At 41.3% G+C, this 14,038-nt stretch overlaps 1 protein-coding gene across 4 annotated transcripts; it reads left to right on the top strand.

The window, feature by feature from the left end:
- Nucleotides 1-226: 226 nt before the first annotated feature.
- SUPT7L (SPT7 like, STAGA complex subunit gamma) lies at nucleotides 227-13,149 on the top strand. Of its 4 annotated transcripts, none has more exons than XM_060651398.3 (6): nucleotides 227-508; nucleotides 1,248-1,348; nucleotides 1,979-2,585; nucleotides 9,488-9,812; nucleotides 10,823-11,060; nucleotides 12,490-13,149. In XM_060651398.3, the coding sequence occupies exons 3-6, from the start codon at nucleotides 2,173-2,175 to the stop codon at nucleotides 12,750-12,752; spliced, it is 1,239 nt and encodes a 412-aa protein (XP_060507381.1). In that variant the 5' UTR covers nucleotides 227-508; nucleotides 1,248-1,348; nucleotides 1,979-2,172; the 3' UTR covers nucleotides 12,753-13,149. The 4 variants fall into 4 exon arrangements, with proteins under 4 accessions (XP_060507381.1, XP_060507372.1, XP_060507387.1 ...); XM_060651389.3 differs by having other exon boundaries at nucleotides 227-533; XM_060651404.3 differs by lacking the exon at nucleotides 1,248-1,348.
- The last annotated feature ends 889 nt before the right edge of the window (nucleotides 13,150-14,038 follow it).

Raw genomic sequence — 14,038 nt, 5'->3', positions numbered from 1 at the left:
TCTCCACGCCTCGCTCTCCCAGCTCCCGGTGGCTTCTCTGAACCCCGATGGCGGATTTGTTCCTTCACCACCTGCCACGTTACGAAGAGATGAATATCAAGGGCAGGTCATAATAAGAAAAACAAAAACAAAAAACAAAAAACAAAACAGTAAAAGGCGGCCGAGGAGCTGTCAGCACGGGGACATCTTTAGAGGTTGCAACCGGATAGTAATGACTTCCTGTGGCACAGCCAGATTGAGCAGAAGCGCTTCCGGCAGCCTGGGACCACTAATCCAAAAGCCAGTCTTCCGGGCCTGGCGCGACCCTCGCCTCGGGCCTTTCCGAGTCGTATAGTCGCGCAGCCCAGCTCCTGCCAAGCGGCAGTGAATAGTGCCTCCGTCCAGGTCCAGACCTCCTCGTCTCCCGGCTGCTCCGGGCATCAGGAGACCCCAGGATCCTGTGATTGGCGCCTGTGCCTGCTGACCGTGACCGAGGAGCCCCGAGGGACCTGGACGTTCCTTGAGCTTGGTGCCTGTTCTTCGTCCTCTTTTCGGTGAAATTAAGGAACAGGGCGATTTTTTGTGTGTCCCCTCATTGATCCGTTTCTTTGTTCATTCTTTTGTTTGTTTTCCAAAACCAGTTATTGAGACTGCATAGTGTAGTGGTTAAGAGCCTGACTGTCCGGATTGTCTCCCTCGGTCATTTGTGATATTGGGAAAGACAGTGGGCCTTAGCTTCCACCTTTAAAAACTGAAGTAGTTGGGAAAACCGAATCAAACAATAAAGGCAAAGCCTGGCACATAGTAAGCGCTCACTAAATGCCGGGTATACTGTGTGCCAGACACGGTACAAAGATCATGGTTGTGGGAGATAGATGAGAGAATAAAATTGATTGAGATAAGTACTAGTTTAAATCCATGCCTAAATGCTGTGATGGAAACACCAGAAGTGCTGTGAGAATATAATAAAGGGAGATTTACTGGGGAGATGATGGGGAGTGGTAACTTAACCTATACTTAAGAATGAATAAAAGTCTGCCAAGAATGTGGTGGGTGGCAGGGCATTTCTGGCAGATCACAACTTAAAGGGTCAATTTGTGGAAATACATGGGATTCTCCAGAAACTGAGTAGCATGATATATGTTAGAACTAGGGTAATAATTTCCCTCTTTGTTATTCCACTGCACCAGGTCTGTGTCTCTAGAGCAGCCCTTTCTGCACATTTTTATATCAAAATAGTCTGTTTATATTTCTCTCCTTCACCTCAGGTCGGGGATCTGGCAGTGGTCTTTGTCTTCTTCCATAATGCGTGGCATTTGGTAAACATTTGTTCAACTTGAAGAGACATATGGGCAATGAATCTGGAAAGGTGTGTTGAAGTCAGATTGCAAATTTTGATCAATGGTAGACCAAAGAATTCTGGCTGACTTTTTCCAATAGGTAATGAGAAGCCATTAGATCTGAGTTGTAATAAGAGTAAGTCTAGCAGCACTGGAGAATAGATTAGACACAAGGAGAGACTGGAGTAAGGGATGCCAATTAGGAGGCAGCAGAAATCACTCAGATTCTTCCCTATGTATGTCAGAAGTTCAATACCTAAAACCATTTAGACTACTGGTCAATAAATTTTTCCACCAGGATCCATTGAAATATTGCTCATGTTTTTGACATACACAGAATAAGTACCACCTCTTCCTATCTTTACTCCCTTTTCTCCTACTGATTCAGGACAGATGTGTCAAGATACTCTGAGAAATATTCCAGGTGTCATTTAAGTATCTTGCCTTGCAAATTGCTCAAGATTGGGCACAATGATAGTTCTAGTAATGAGTTAGTGGGGTGAGATGGAAAACACAGACACTAGAGCTCCCAATACTATTGCAGCTGTTAGTCTCCTAATGACCCAAATGCCACCTATGGCTCAGTCCAGTAGGAATTGTCATTGTGTGTGACTGTGGTGACTGGCATCTAACAGTTGTATCTCTCTTAATTTCTTCAGGGAGAACGTCTTTGGTCCTACAGCGTTGCTGACACTGACATATTCTAAGTCGTGTTGAACAGCCTACTTTTTATGTCAATAACTGGCCAGACTTCATATTTTTCTACTACAGAAGCCTATAAGAGATTTAAGACTTAAGAACACTGCTTTCGGTTATCACTACATTTAACGTGAAAGTTCTTTCTTATTCCAAAATGTTGAGATACTGGGGAGAGATACCAATCTCATCAAGCCAGACCAACAGGAGTTCCTTTGATTTGCTCCCACGGGAGTTCCGTCTTGTGGAAGTCCATGACCCACCCCTGCATCAACCCTCAGCCAATAAGCCCAAGCCCCCCACTATGCTGGACATCCCGTCAGAGCCATGCAGCCTCACCATCCATACCATTCAGCTGATCCAGCACAACCGACGTCTGCGCAACCTCATTGCCACAGCTCAGGCCCAGAGTCAGCAGCAGACAGAAGGTGTAAAGACTGAAGAGAATGAACCTCTTCCCTCTTGCCCTGGGTCACCTCCTCTTCCTGATGACCTCCTGCCTTTAGACTGTAAGAATCCCAATGCACCATTCCAGATTCGGCACAGTGATCCAGAGAGTGACTTTTATCGGTAAGACAAGGCTTTGCTCTATCTTACTTTTCTCAAAACATCTGCACAACACTGTTCAGCATGTAATAGCATTCCTGTGAAGAAACTGAGGATAAGAGTAATTGACATGGCCAAAGTTGCTCAAGTAATTAGTAGGAAGTCTAAGACTTGAACTGATCTTCAAATCCAGAATCTGTATCTTTTATTTATTTTTTTTTAAAGTTTATTTATTTATTTATTTTGAGAAAGACAGAGCACATGCAGGGGAGGAGCAGAGAGAGAATCCCAGGTAGGCTTCATGCAGTCAGTGTACAGAGCCTGACAACGGGGCTCGAATTCAAGAATTTGAGTTTAACCGACTGAGCCACACAGCCTCCCCTGCATCTTTTATTTTTGAGGTAACAAATATTTATTGAGTGCTTATTCTATACCAGCCACTTTGCTAGGAGCAAGGAACTACCCCGGTATGTGAAAGAAGCCATGGCCTCACAATCCACAGAGTGTAGTCTTTCTATTTCATTTAAAATGTATATTATGGATTTAGCTCAGTGTCTTAAAATTTAGGTTCATGGACTTATTCTCATATTCTCAGGAATCCATTAAGTTTTATGTAAGATGTTTAAATTGTGTACAGTTGACCCTTGAACAACACCAGTTTGAACTGTGCAGGCCCACTTACATGTGGATGTTTTTACAGAACAGTACTGTAGATGTATTTTCTCTTCCTTATGGTTTTCTTGGTAACATTTTCTTTTCTGTAGCTTACTTTATTGTAAGAACATAGTATACTTTATTGTAAGAACATAGTATATAATACATATACAAAATATGTGTCAATTGACTTTATGTTATCACTAAGGCTTCCAGTTAATAGCAGGCTATTAGTCATTGGGGTGCCTGGCTGGCCTAGTCAGAAGAGCATGTGACTCTTGATCTCAGGGTCGTGAGTTTAAACTCTGTGTTGGGTATAGAGATTACTAAAAAGAAGTTAATAAATAAATATAAAAAAAAATAGGAAACCATTAATCATTAACTTTTGGGGGAGTCAAAGCTATATGCAGATTCTCTACTTCATGGCGGGGGCGGGGGGTTGGCACCCCTAACTCCCACATTGTTCATGGATCAACTGTATTTTCACTTTGATAACATCATTTAAGAAATAATATAAAAATGTTCTTGATCCTTGTTATTCAAAACCTGGGCGGAGACTAACAGCATCAACATCACCTGGGAGCTTGTTAGAAGTTCAGAGGGGCGCCTGGGTGGCGCAGTCGGTTAAGCGTCCGACTTCAGCCAGGTCACGATCTCGCGGTCCGTGAGTTCGAGCCCCGCGTCAGGCTCTGGGCTGATGGCTCGGAGCCTGGAGCCTGTTTCCGATTCTGTGTCTCCCTCTCTCTCTGCCCCTCCCCCGTTCATGCTCTGTCTCTCTCTGTCCCAAAAATAAATAAAAAACGTTCGAGAAAAAATAAAAAAAAAAAAAAAAAAAAAAAAAAGAAGTTCAGAATCTCAGGGCCTACATAGCCTGCTGAATCAGAATCTTCATTTTAACAAGATCTCCAGAAGATTCGTGTGTATATTTAAGTTTGAGAAGCCCTATTCCAAGACCTCTGAATGACTGCCTTATAACCTAATGCTACTACTAGGTTTCAGTGTGTAAGTTTGCATTTGGCGCGAAATAATTACTTTTTGTTTTCATTTTGAAGTCTGTCAGACCAAAGAAAAGTTTAAATGATAGTACAGGAGGGGCGCCTGGGTAGGTCAGTTGGTTAAGCATCTGACTTCGGCTCAGGTCATGATCTCATTGTTTGTGGGTTTGAACCCCACAGCAGACTCTGTGCTGACAGCTCAGAGCCTGGAGCCTGCTTCAGATTCTGTGTCTCCCTCTCCCTCTGCCCCTCCCCCACTCACACTCTGACTGTCTCCCTCTCTCAAATATAAATAAACATGAAAAAAATTTTAAATAGTACAAAAAATGCCCAAGTACTCCTTACCAGGATTTACCAATTGTTAACATTTTGCTACATTTATTTTCTCTCACATATGTATAAGTGTGTATACACACATAAATATATATATAATATATACACATATACACTTTTTTTGTCAAATATTTTAAAGCTGCACATATTCCAATATTTTACCCCTTAATTCTTAAGCATTCTTTCACCTCTAAATTCTTCACCTTATCCTAAGAATAAGGAAAATTTCCTATGTGATTTCAATACTATTATGACACCAAAGTAAATGAACACTAAGTAAATAATATAAGCCCAGTTTAGATTACTCCAGTTCTCCAAAATACCTTTTGTAGATGTATTTTTCCCTAATCCAGAGCCTAACAAAGATTCATGCATTGCCTTTGGTTGTTTTTTTTTTAATTTATTTTTTTATTTTTAAAAAAAATTATTTTTTCAACGTTTATTTATTTTTGAGACAGAGAGAGACAGAGCATGAACAGGGGAGGGGCAGAGACAGAGGGAGACACAGAATCTGAAACAGGCTGCAGGCTCTGAGCTGTCAGCACAGAGCCCGAAGCGGGGCTCGAACTCACGGGCCGTGAGATCATGACCTGAGCCGAAGTCGGACGCTTAACCGACCAAGCCACCCAAGCGCCCCCGCCTTTGGTTGTTTAGTGTCTTTTAAACCAGAATAGCTTCCTCTTTAAAAAAAAAAAAAAAAGCAATTTAAATCTTTTTTAAGAGTTCAGGTCATTTAGAATATAGAATGTCCCACTCACTGGATTTGCTGATTATTACCTCGAGATTAGATTCAGGTTAAATATGTGTTTAGCCAAAAAAAAAAAAAAAAACCAACCCCATAAATAATACTGCATATTACTCATTGCATGTGCTTATTGATGATAATAGTTACTACTATTTTAATTGTCCCAAATTAATGAGAAAAGAACAGAAATAGGCTTAATAAGTAAGGGTTGCAGTTGGGCCAGATGGAGACCAGATGATGTCCTGGGGCACTGTATAATCGAAGGTTCTAAAGTCCTAGGAATAGTGAAAACTGTCATTACATGCATGGCACAAGAAAACTTGCTCTGTGGTGATCAGTACCCTATTGACATTTTGAAGGCAGTTTAGCTTTAACAAAATTATGTTGTTCATCATATTAAATTGATGCTGTTACTTATTTTTAACTTAATTTTTTTTTTTTAATTTAGAGAGTGAGAGAGAGAGAGAGAGAGAGAGAGAGAGAGAGTAGGGGGGTGGGGCAAAGGGAGAGAGAAAGAGATAGAGAATCTCACACAGGCTCCACACTCAGCACAGAGCCTGATGCAGGACTCAATCCCCTAAGACCATGACCTGACCTGAAATCACGACTCGGATGTTCAACTGACTGAACCACTCAGGTGCCCGATGCTATTATTTAGAATTCTGTAGTTGTGTGTAAAACTTCTAATTTTTTTTTCTTTTTCAAGTTTTTTTTTTTTTAATTTTTAAATATTTATTTAGTTTTGAGAGAGAGACAGAGTATGAGCAGAGAGAGGCAGAGAGAGAGGGACACACAAAATCCGAAGTAGGATCAGGCTCCCAGCTGTCAGCCCAGAGCCCAATGTGGGTCTTGAACTCACGAACCGTGAGATCATGACCTGAGCCAAAGTCAGACGCCTAACCGACTAAGCAACCCAGGTATCCCTCAAGTTTTTATTTAAATTCCAGTTAGTTAACATACAGGGTAATATTAGTTTCAGGTGTAGGATTTAGTGATTCATCACTTACATACAACACCCCGTGCTCATCACAAGTGCCCTCCTTAATACCTATCACCCATTTAACCCATCCCCCTGCCCACCTCTCCTCCAGCAACCCTCAGTTTATTCTCTATAGTTAAGAGTCTGTTTTCCGGTTTGCCTCTCTTTTTTTCCCCTATATTCATCTATATGTTTCGTAAATTCCACATATGAGTGAAATCATACGTTATTTGTGACCTCTTTCACTCAACATAATACTCTCTAGTACTATTCATGTCATTGCAAACAGCAAGATTTCATTTTTTATGGCTGAGAAATAGTCCACTATAGATATGTAATATATCTATATTATGTATGTATATAATACATGTATATCATGTGTATATATTTTATATATATATATAAAATATATATATGTCTTCTTTATCCATTCCTCAGTCGATGGACATTTGGGCTCTTTCCATAATTTGGCTATTGTTGATAATTCTGCTATAAACATCAGGGTGCATGTATCCTTTTAACTCTTCAAATCAGTATTTTTGTATCCTTTGGGTAAATACCTAGTAGTGCAATTGCTAGGTTGTAGGGTAATTCTATTTTTAACTTACTGAGGAACCTCTATACTATCTTCCAAAGCGGGCTGCACCAGTTTGCATTTCCATCAACAGTGTTCAGAGTGTTCCCTTTTCTCCATATCCTCGCCAACATCTCTTGTTTTCTGTGTTGTTAATTTTAGCCGTTCTGACAGGTGTGAGGTGATATCTCATTGTACTTTTGATTTGTATTTCCCTGATGATGACTGACGTCGAGCATCTTTTCATGTGTCTGTTAGCCGTCTGTATGTCTTCTTGGGAAAAATGTCTATTCATGTCCTCTGCCGATTTTTAACTGGATTGTTTGGTTTTGGGTGTTGAGTTTTATAAGTTCTTTATATAGATTTTGGATGGATACTAACCCTTTATCAGATGTCATTTGCAAATATGCAATATTCTGAAATATTCTCCCATTCTGAAGGTTGCCTTTTAGTTTTGTTGTTTCTTCTTGTTGTGCAGCAGCTTTTTATCTTGATGAAGTCCCAATAGTTTATTTTTGCTTTTGTTTCTTTGCCTCAGGAGATGTATCTAGTAAGAAGTTGCTACGGCCAATGTCAAAGTTGTTATACTGCCTGTGTTCTCCTCTAGGATTTTGATGGTTTCCTGTCTCACAGTTAGGTCTTTTCATCCACTTTGAATTTATTTTTGTATATGGTGTAAGAAAGTGGTCCAGTTTTCCCAACACCATTCGTTGAAGACACTGTCTTTTTTTCCATTGGATATTCTTTCATGTTTTGTCAAAGATTCGTTGACCATCTAGTTGTGGATCCATTTCTGGGTTTTCTGTTCAGTTCCATTGATCTCTGTTTCCATTTTTGTGCCAGTACCATACTGTCTTCATCACTACATCTTTGTAATATAACTTGAAGTCTGGAATTGTGATCCTCTGGCTTGGCTTGGCTTTTCTTTTTGAAGATTGCTTTGGCTATTGAGGATCTTTTTTAGGATTTTAGAATTATTTTGTTCTAGCTCTGTGAAAAATGCTGGTGGTATTTTGATAGGGATTGCATTAAATGTGTAGTTTGCTTAGCGTAGTATAGGCATTTTAATAATATTTGTTCTTCCAATCTCAAACTTCTGATTTTAATTGTTAGGAAGAGCTGTAACCATCAGAAGCTTATAACTAGTTTGTTTTATACATACTTAAGAAACTGTTTAACAGAAATAATTTGCATCAGCTATGGGGGTGCTAAAAAAATTATTGTCCTTTGAAATAAGTCCATGCATTACTCAAATAAAGCAATACTGGTTTAGCTATTTATTAGGTACTTCTGAGCCTTTAGCTTTTGGCCTAGGGAGCCTGGCCATGGGAAATGATGGTGGAAATAGTAAATGAAAAGTTATTTCGTAGTTGGTTTTATTTTCCAGCTATTATGTGGGTTGCAGTAGTTGCTTCTGAGCAGATGATAGTAAAGTGGGTGGATAGCTCCTCAAGCCCCCTTGTACAGCACATGGGGACACATGCCAAGTATGTACCTTATTTTATCCATTTACTTCCTTTGTCAGAGGGAGACAGAAGATAGGAATTTTATATTTTTCTAAGTAATTAGAAGTTTGCTAGAAGTTATTTTTAGGAGACCAGGCAGCTTTTTTAAGTTGTTTTTTTTTTTTTTTTTTTCAGATTAAGATCTCTACAGGGGTGCCTGGGTGGCTCAGTGGGTGAAGCATCCGACCCTGGATTTTGACTCAGGTCATGATCCTAGAGTCGTGGGATCGAGCCCCGCATCGGGCTCCATGCTAAGTGTGTAGGCTGCTTGGTATTCTCTCTTTCTCCCCCTGCCCTTCTCCCTCACTCGTGCTCTCTCTCTCGCTCTCTCTCTGGCTCTCTCTCTCAGACAATTACTTAATTTAATTTAATTTAAAAAAAGATTTCTACAGCAGTGATTAGGACAAAATGGTGTATTATGAAGAACATATTATATATGCTGCCAAAGCAAGCACAGTATTATGAAGAACATAGGCTCTGAAGTTAGAAGCTCAACCTCTTGATAATACCTATACAACTTCTGGCAGGTCAGCCCCTCTGAACCTCAATTTCCTCACCTGTCAAATGGGAATAATAGGGACCCTACCCATTTCTTTACACAGGGTAGGATAAAAATGCTTTGGAGACTGTATGTATTTTAAATTGTTTTTATAAAATTGAGTTGCTTTCCCAGTTTCACAAATGGTCTATTTTAGTTGTAGAAGAATCTCCTAATTGGGACTGTGAATTTCTGAAAGTCCATTTATCACCCAGCATATGAGGAAACTATGTTGTGGGGAAATAACTAGAGCACCACTGAGCAGTATCTCAGCTCTAGTGTTAAATTTTATTATCTCCTACAAATGATCAATATCAGGATGGTAAAAGGAAGCTTCCTATTTACCTGACACTCTTTTATATTGTTTGTTATAGACATGTATTGCCTATTAAAGCTTTGTGTACTTGGAGGAGCTCAGAGATGACTGTGAGTTGTTGAGACCTGCGCTGGCCGTAGCAAGATGAAACTGGGCTCTGTAATCTGCATAGAATCCCCTAGAAAGCTGGGCCAGCGGCTTGACCGAAATTATAAAACTCCTAGGGAAACAGGACAGGTGACCCCTGTGCGAGAGCACTGATAACATTGCCACGTGTCCCCTTTCAGTGGGAAGGGGGAACCTGTGACGGAACTCAGCTGGCACTCCTGTCGGCAGCTCCTTTACCAGGCAGTGGCCACAATCCTGGCCCACGCAGGCTTTGAGTGTGCTAATGAAAGTGTCCTGGAGACCCTCACTGATGTGGCACACGAGTACTGCCTTAAATTCACCAAGTTGCTGCGCTTCGCTGTGGATCGGGAGGCCCGGCTGGGGCAGACTCCTTTCCCTGACGTTATGGAGCAAGTATTCCATGAAGTGGGTATTGGCAGCGTGCTCTCCCTCCAGAAGTTCTGGCAGCACCGCATCAAGGACTATCACAGTTACATGCTACAGGTGAGGTGACCCCATGAGAAGTGGGTAAAAGTGTATAATGTAGGGGTGTTAGCAGGATCCCACAACACTTACCCTAGAGAGCAGGGTACAGGGTCTTGGAACAGAGTGGACTTGACATGCTCTCCTCCTGGCCTTGGCTGTGTTCCATCGGCCTCATCGCTGACCTGGCCTGACCCAGGGGCCTTCTTTAGCCAATGAGTGGCTCCATTTATTGATCACACTTCCTCTGGAAGAAATTATACACGGGTATGTAGAGTCTGAGAGAATGTGGTTAGCATGCTTTATTCATCAGGTATTTATTGAGTCCTATTTTGAGTCAGGCACTGTGGGATACAACAGTGAACAAGTTCTTTCAGCTTGTATTCTTGAGAGGGAAACAAAAACAAGTAAATAAATAATGATCAAAACAATTTCAGCTGGCATTAAGTGCTGTGGAAAAACAGAACCAAACAGAATGAGATGATACTGCCCAAGGGTGGAAGAGGGGGCAGAGATACCATTTTGGGTTAGAACCAGAAATACCTAATCTCTTTAATCTATGTGGCCTTAAGTCATTTGTTCACTGTTTTGTTTTTCCCAAATCTGAAATATGATAAGGACTTTTTAACACCCAACAAAAAAGTCTTTGCTAAGCGATTCAGATTTTCTACACCATTCATTATCCACCTAGGGTGCATATGTCAACAGTTTTTACAGACAAAAATATAATCTTTTGTCCCCATTCTGATTTATCTCTAACAAAACCTCTTTTGCCTTTGTGTAGCTTAATTAATGACACACAAAGTCTCTGCAAACAACTTTTCTTTACATGTCTCTGTCATTTACAAATGCAAACTCAACACCTTACACAAATTCCTTCCATGTGTCAACTATGCTCAAAAAAAAAAAAAAGAAAAAAAAATTTCCTTCCATCGGCAGTGGTTGCTTTATTCATATTCACATGATGTTGTTTTTTCCACGGGATGCCACAAGCTGACTATCCACCAAAAATGACTCTTGCTTGCCAACAGATTAGTAAGCAACTATCTGAGGAGTATGAAAGGATTGTCAATCCTGAGAAGGCCACAGAGGACACTAAACCTGTAAAGATCAAGGAAGAACCTGTAAGTGACATCACCTTCCCCGTCAGTGAGGAGCTGGAGGCTGACCTTACTTCTGGAGACCAGTCACTGCCCATGGGAGTCCTCGGGGCTCAGAGTGAGCGCTTCCCATCTAACCTGGAGGTCGAGGCTTCGCCACAGGCTTCAAGTAAGAGAAATCAACCGACTCTGATTCTGGGAGATCTGCCAATCTCAGCACTCTGCATTTTGGAATCAAACTCTGGAGATGAGAGGAAAAAAAAGTGTGGGTGGCAGGAGATTGGAAAGTCTAAAAACAAATACAGCCTCATTGATCTAGTGATACCAACATTCTTTTCTTTGTAATCAGTGAAGGGAGGACTAACACAACTGTACAGGCATTATTTAAAATCATTCCAAGTTAGGATATAGATTCAGTATGTGTTATCCTATTGATTGCCAGAGTTAATTTAGCTGACCCATATGGGTGGGCAGATGCCCCCTTTATCACTTAGTATGCTGTACTGTTTTTTCCTGATGCTTCTACTCATTAGACAACTTCCAGATTAAATAGAGGAATGTTAATTGCTCAAGGCTGTTTGAATAGTTGGGCTTCCTTGCTAGAGTGCTCCCAATAAATTGTAGCTGAAAGGGATTGAAATAGGGCTATCCAGTTAGAGGTGCCTGCTTCTTCTTCCAGACTCTGTGATCACCTTAGGAACCAGGATGAGCAATTCTTAAGTTAGGTAGATTGCAAATTAGTCGAGATACTCAGTGTTGTTGTTTTTTTTTTTACAAATATAAATGGCCATTTCATCAATGCACAAATCCTAGACAGAATTAGGCCACATCGTTTTAAGTGTTGAGCAGAGAACTTTTCACCATGGAAGAATAACCACAAACAGTGTTGCTAGAACACAGACAGGAGGGCCGAAGAGAAATTGTTGCAGACTTAGGAACCATGTCTCTTTTCAGCATTCTGGGAACTGCTGCCAGCATTTTGTAGTGATCATTAAGTTCATAATATGAGAGAGGACCAGGGACTCAAAAGGCAGGAAAATAGGACAGCTTTATAGAAGGAAGGAAAGAAACAATACCTGAACAAGAAACCATGGTTGTTGCCTGCCTTTGGGCCATGAGACAGGGAATCTTTGTACCTGTGTAGTTTTACTTCCCTGGTTTAGGGAAAATGGGAGGGTGGGTGAGGTGGGGTAAAGGAGAGTAGAGGAAGTGGAAAGGAAAATATTCAGAATTGGTAGTTTGTTTGCTTTTTCATTTTTATTTTTGAGAGAGAGAGAAAGAGAGAGAGCTAGAAGGTGATTGGGGAGGGATAGAGAGAGGGAGAGAGAGAATCCTAAGCAGGCTCAATGTGGGGCTCGAACCCACAAATCATGAGATCATGACCTGAGCCAAAATTAAGAGTCAGCCACTTAACTGACTAAGCCACCACCCAGGCACCCCTGGAGCTGGTAGCTTTTTGAACAGAAGATAACAACCATATTCTCCAGCCAGGCAGAATCAGAGTAAAAACTGAGCTTAAAGGCTGCCCTGGGTAAAATATTTGTTTTGCTGTGTTCCAGCCTTGGCTTACTACTAGTTGTGTGTTCTTCCATTGCTAGGCACGGAGGTAAATGCTTCCCCTCTTTGGAATCTGGCCCATGTGAAAATGGAGCCTCAAGAGAGTGAAGAAGGCAACGTCTCTGGGCATGGTGTGCTGGGCAGTGATGTCTTCGAGGAGCCCATGTCCGGGATGAGTGAAGCTGGAATCCCCCAGAGCCCCGATGACTCAGACAGCAGCTATGGTTCCCACTCCACTGATAGCCTCATGGGGTCCTCCCCTGTTTTCAACCAGCGTTGCAAGAAGAGGATGAGGAAAATATAAAAGGAAAAGGGGAGATGTTCTGTCCAGATCCATAAGACCCAACAGAAAACCTTGATGTATTCAAATATTTCCATAAAAGGTGATTTGACTCTTACTCTCAACCACAGAGCAATTTCTGGATTTCAGTGGAGATGGATTTAACGAAACAAGTTTGCATTTTACTTTTACATCCAGTTTTGTAGTTTTCCACAACGAAGCCATCTTTTACAGACCGTTCATGACACTGGGATGATAATCAGGAGACAGAGCACTGTTCCGGTCATCCTTACCATTGCACAGCTAAGAAGTACATACTGGTTGGCCCTGTACTGCACGGATATTGTACAGATTGAGATTGTTATCAGACCTCCAAGCTGTGCTTGCAAAGACTCACAAGTAAATATATGCTGATATATCAGTTTTTTCACTGAACTTGCTTCACTTTGGGGTCAAATCACTGGGAACCCGGTACTAAAACCTAACAGAAAATAGCTAATCCCCTTTTTAGTGGTCTTTTTTGAACAGTTTTTGCTGCCCATGAGGTCTCCTGAACCCAGGGGTGTGTGGTGCTTCTTTGGCAGCCGTGTTTCATCCACATTGCTTTTTTTTTTTTCCTTTAGGGAAAAAAAAAATTTTTTAACATTTATTTATTATTGAGAGACAGAGAAAGATAGAGCATGAGTATGGAAGGGGCAGAGAGAGGGAGAGACACAGAATCCGAAGCAGGCTCCAGGCTCCAAGCTGTCAGCACAGAGCCCAACACAGGGCTCGAACTCACAAACCACAAGATCATGACCCAACCCAAAGCCAGATGCTCAACCGACTGAGCCACCCAGGTACCCCTCCTTTTTCCTTTTAATCTCTGCCCCCAAAATGGGGCTCGAACTCACGACCCCAAGATCACGGGTCGCATGCTCTACCAAAAGCAGGCACCCTTCTCCTTCTTTAGACTTACTCCATCTACCCTCATCCTTTTTTTGTCATTTTCTCATTTCCATGCAGCTTTTAAAAATATTTCACCATGTACTTTTCAGTTGTTTTCTTATCTTTATTGGGAATGAAGTAAACATGACCTGTCCAAGGACAGACTTGCACGGATTCCATTTGTTGCATCTACTTGGCCATCAGAGGACAGCAGTCCTTCCTTTGCCAGAATTCCACATCTGCATTGTGTTGCTACTGGACGGGCAGCCTCCAAAATAACAATAGTATACACATCTTTCTCCTTTACATCATGTCCTCAACTTTACATTATTACTCACCCATCACAGTATTGCCCTGCCTGGCATCTAAAAGTCTCAGTATTT

The sequence above is a fragment of the Panthera onca genome, chromosome A3 (assembly GCF_046562875.1).
Source record: "Panthera onca isolate mPanOnc1 chromosome A3, mPanOnc1 haplotype 2, whole genome shotgun sequence".
Taxonomy (NCBI): Eukaryota; Metazoa; Chordata; class Mammalia; order Carnivora; family Felidae; genus Panthera; species Panthera onca.
This window is presented reverse-complemented; position numbering and strand designations above follow the sequence as displayed.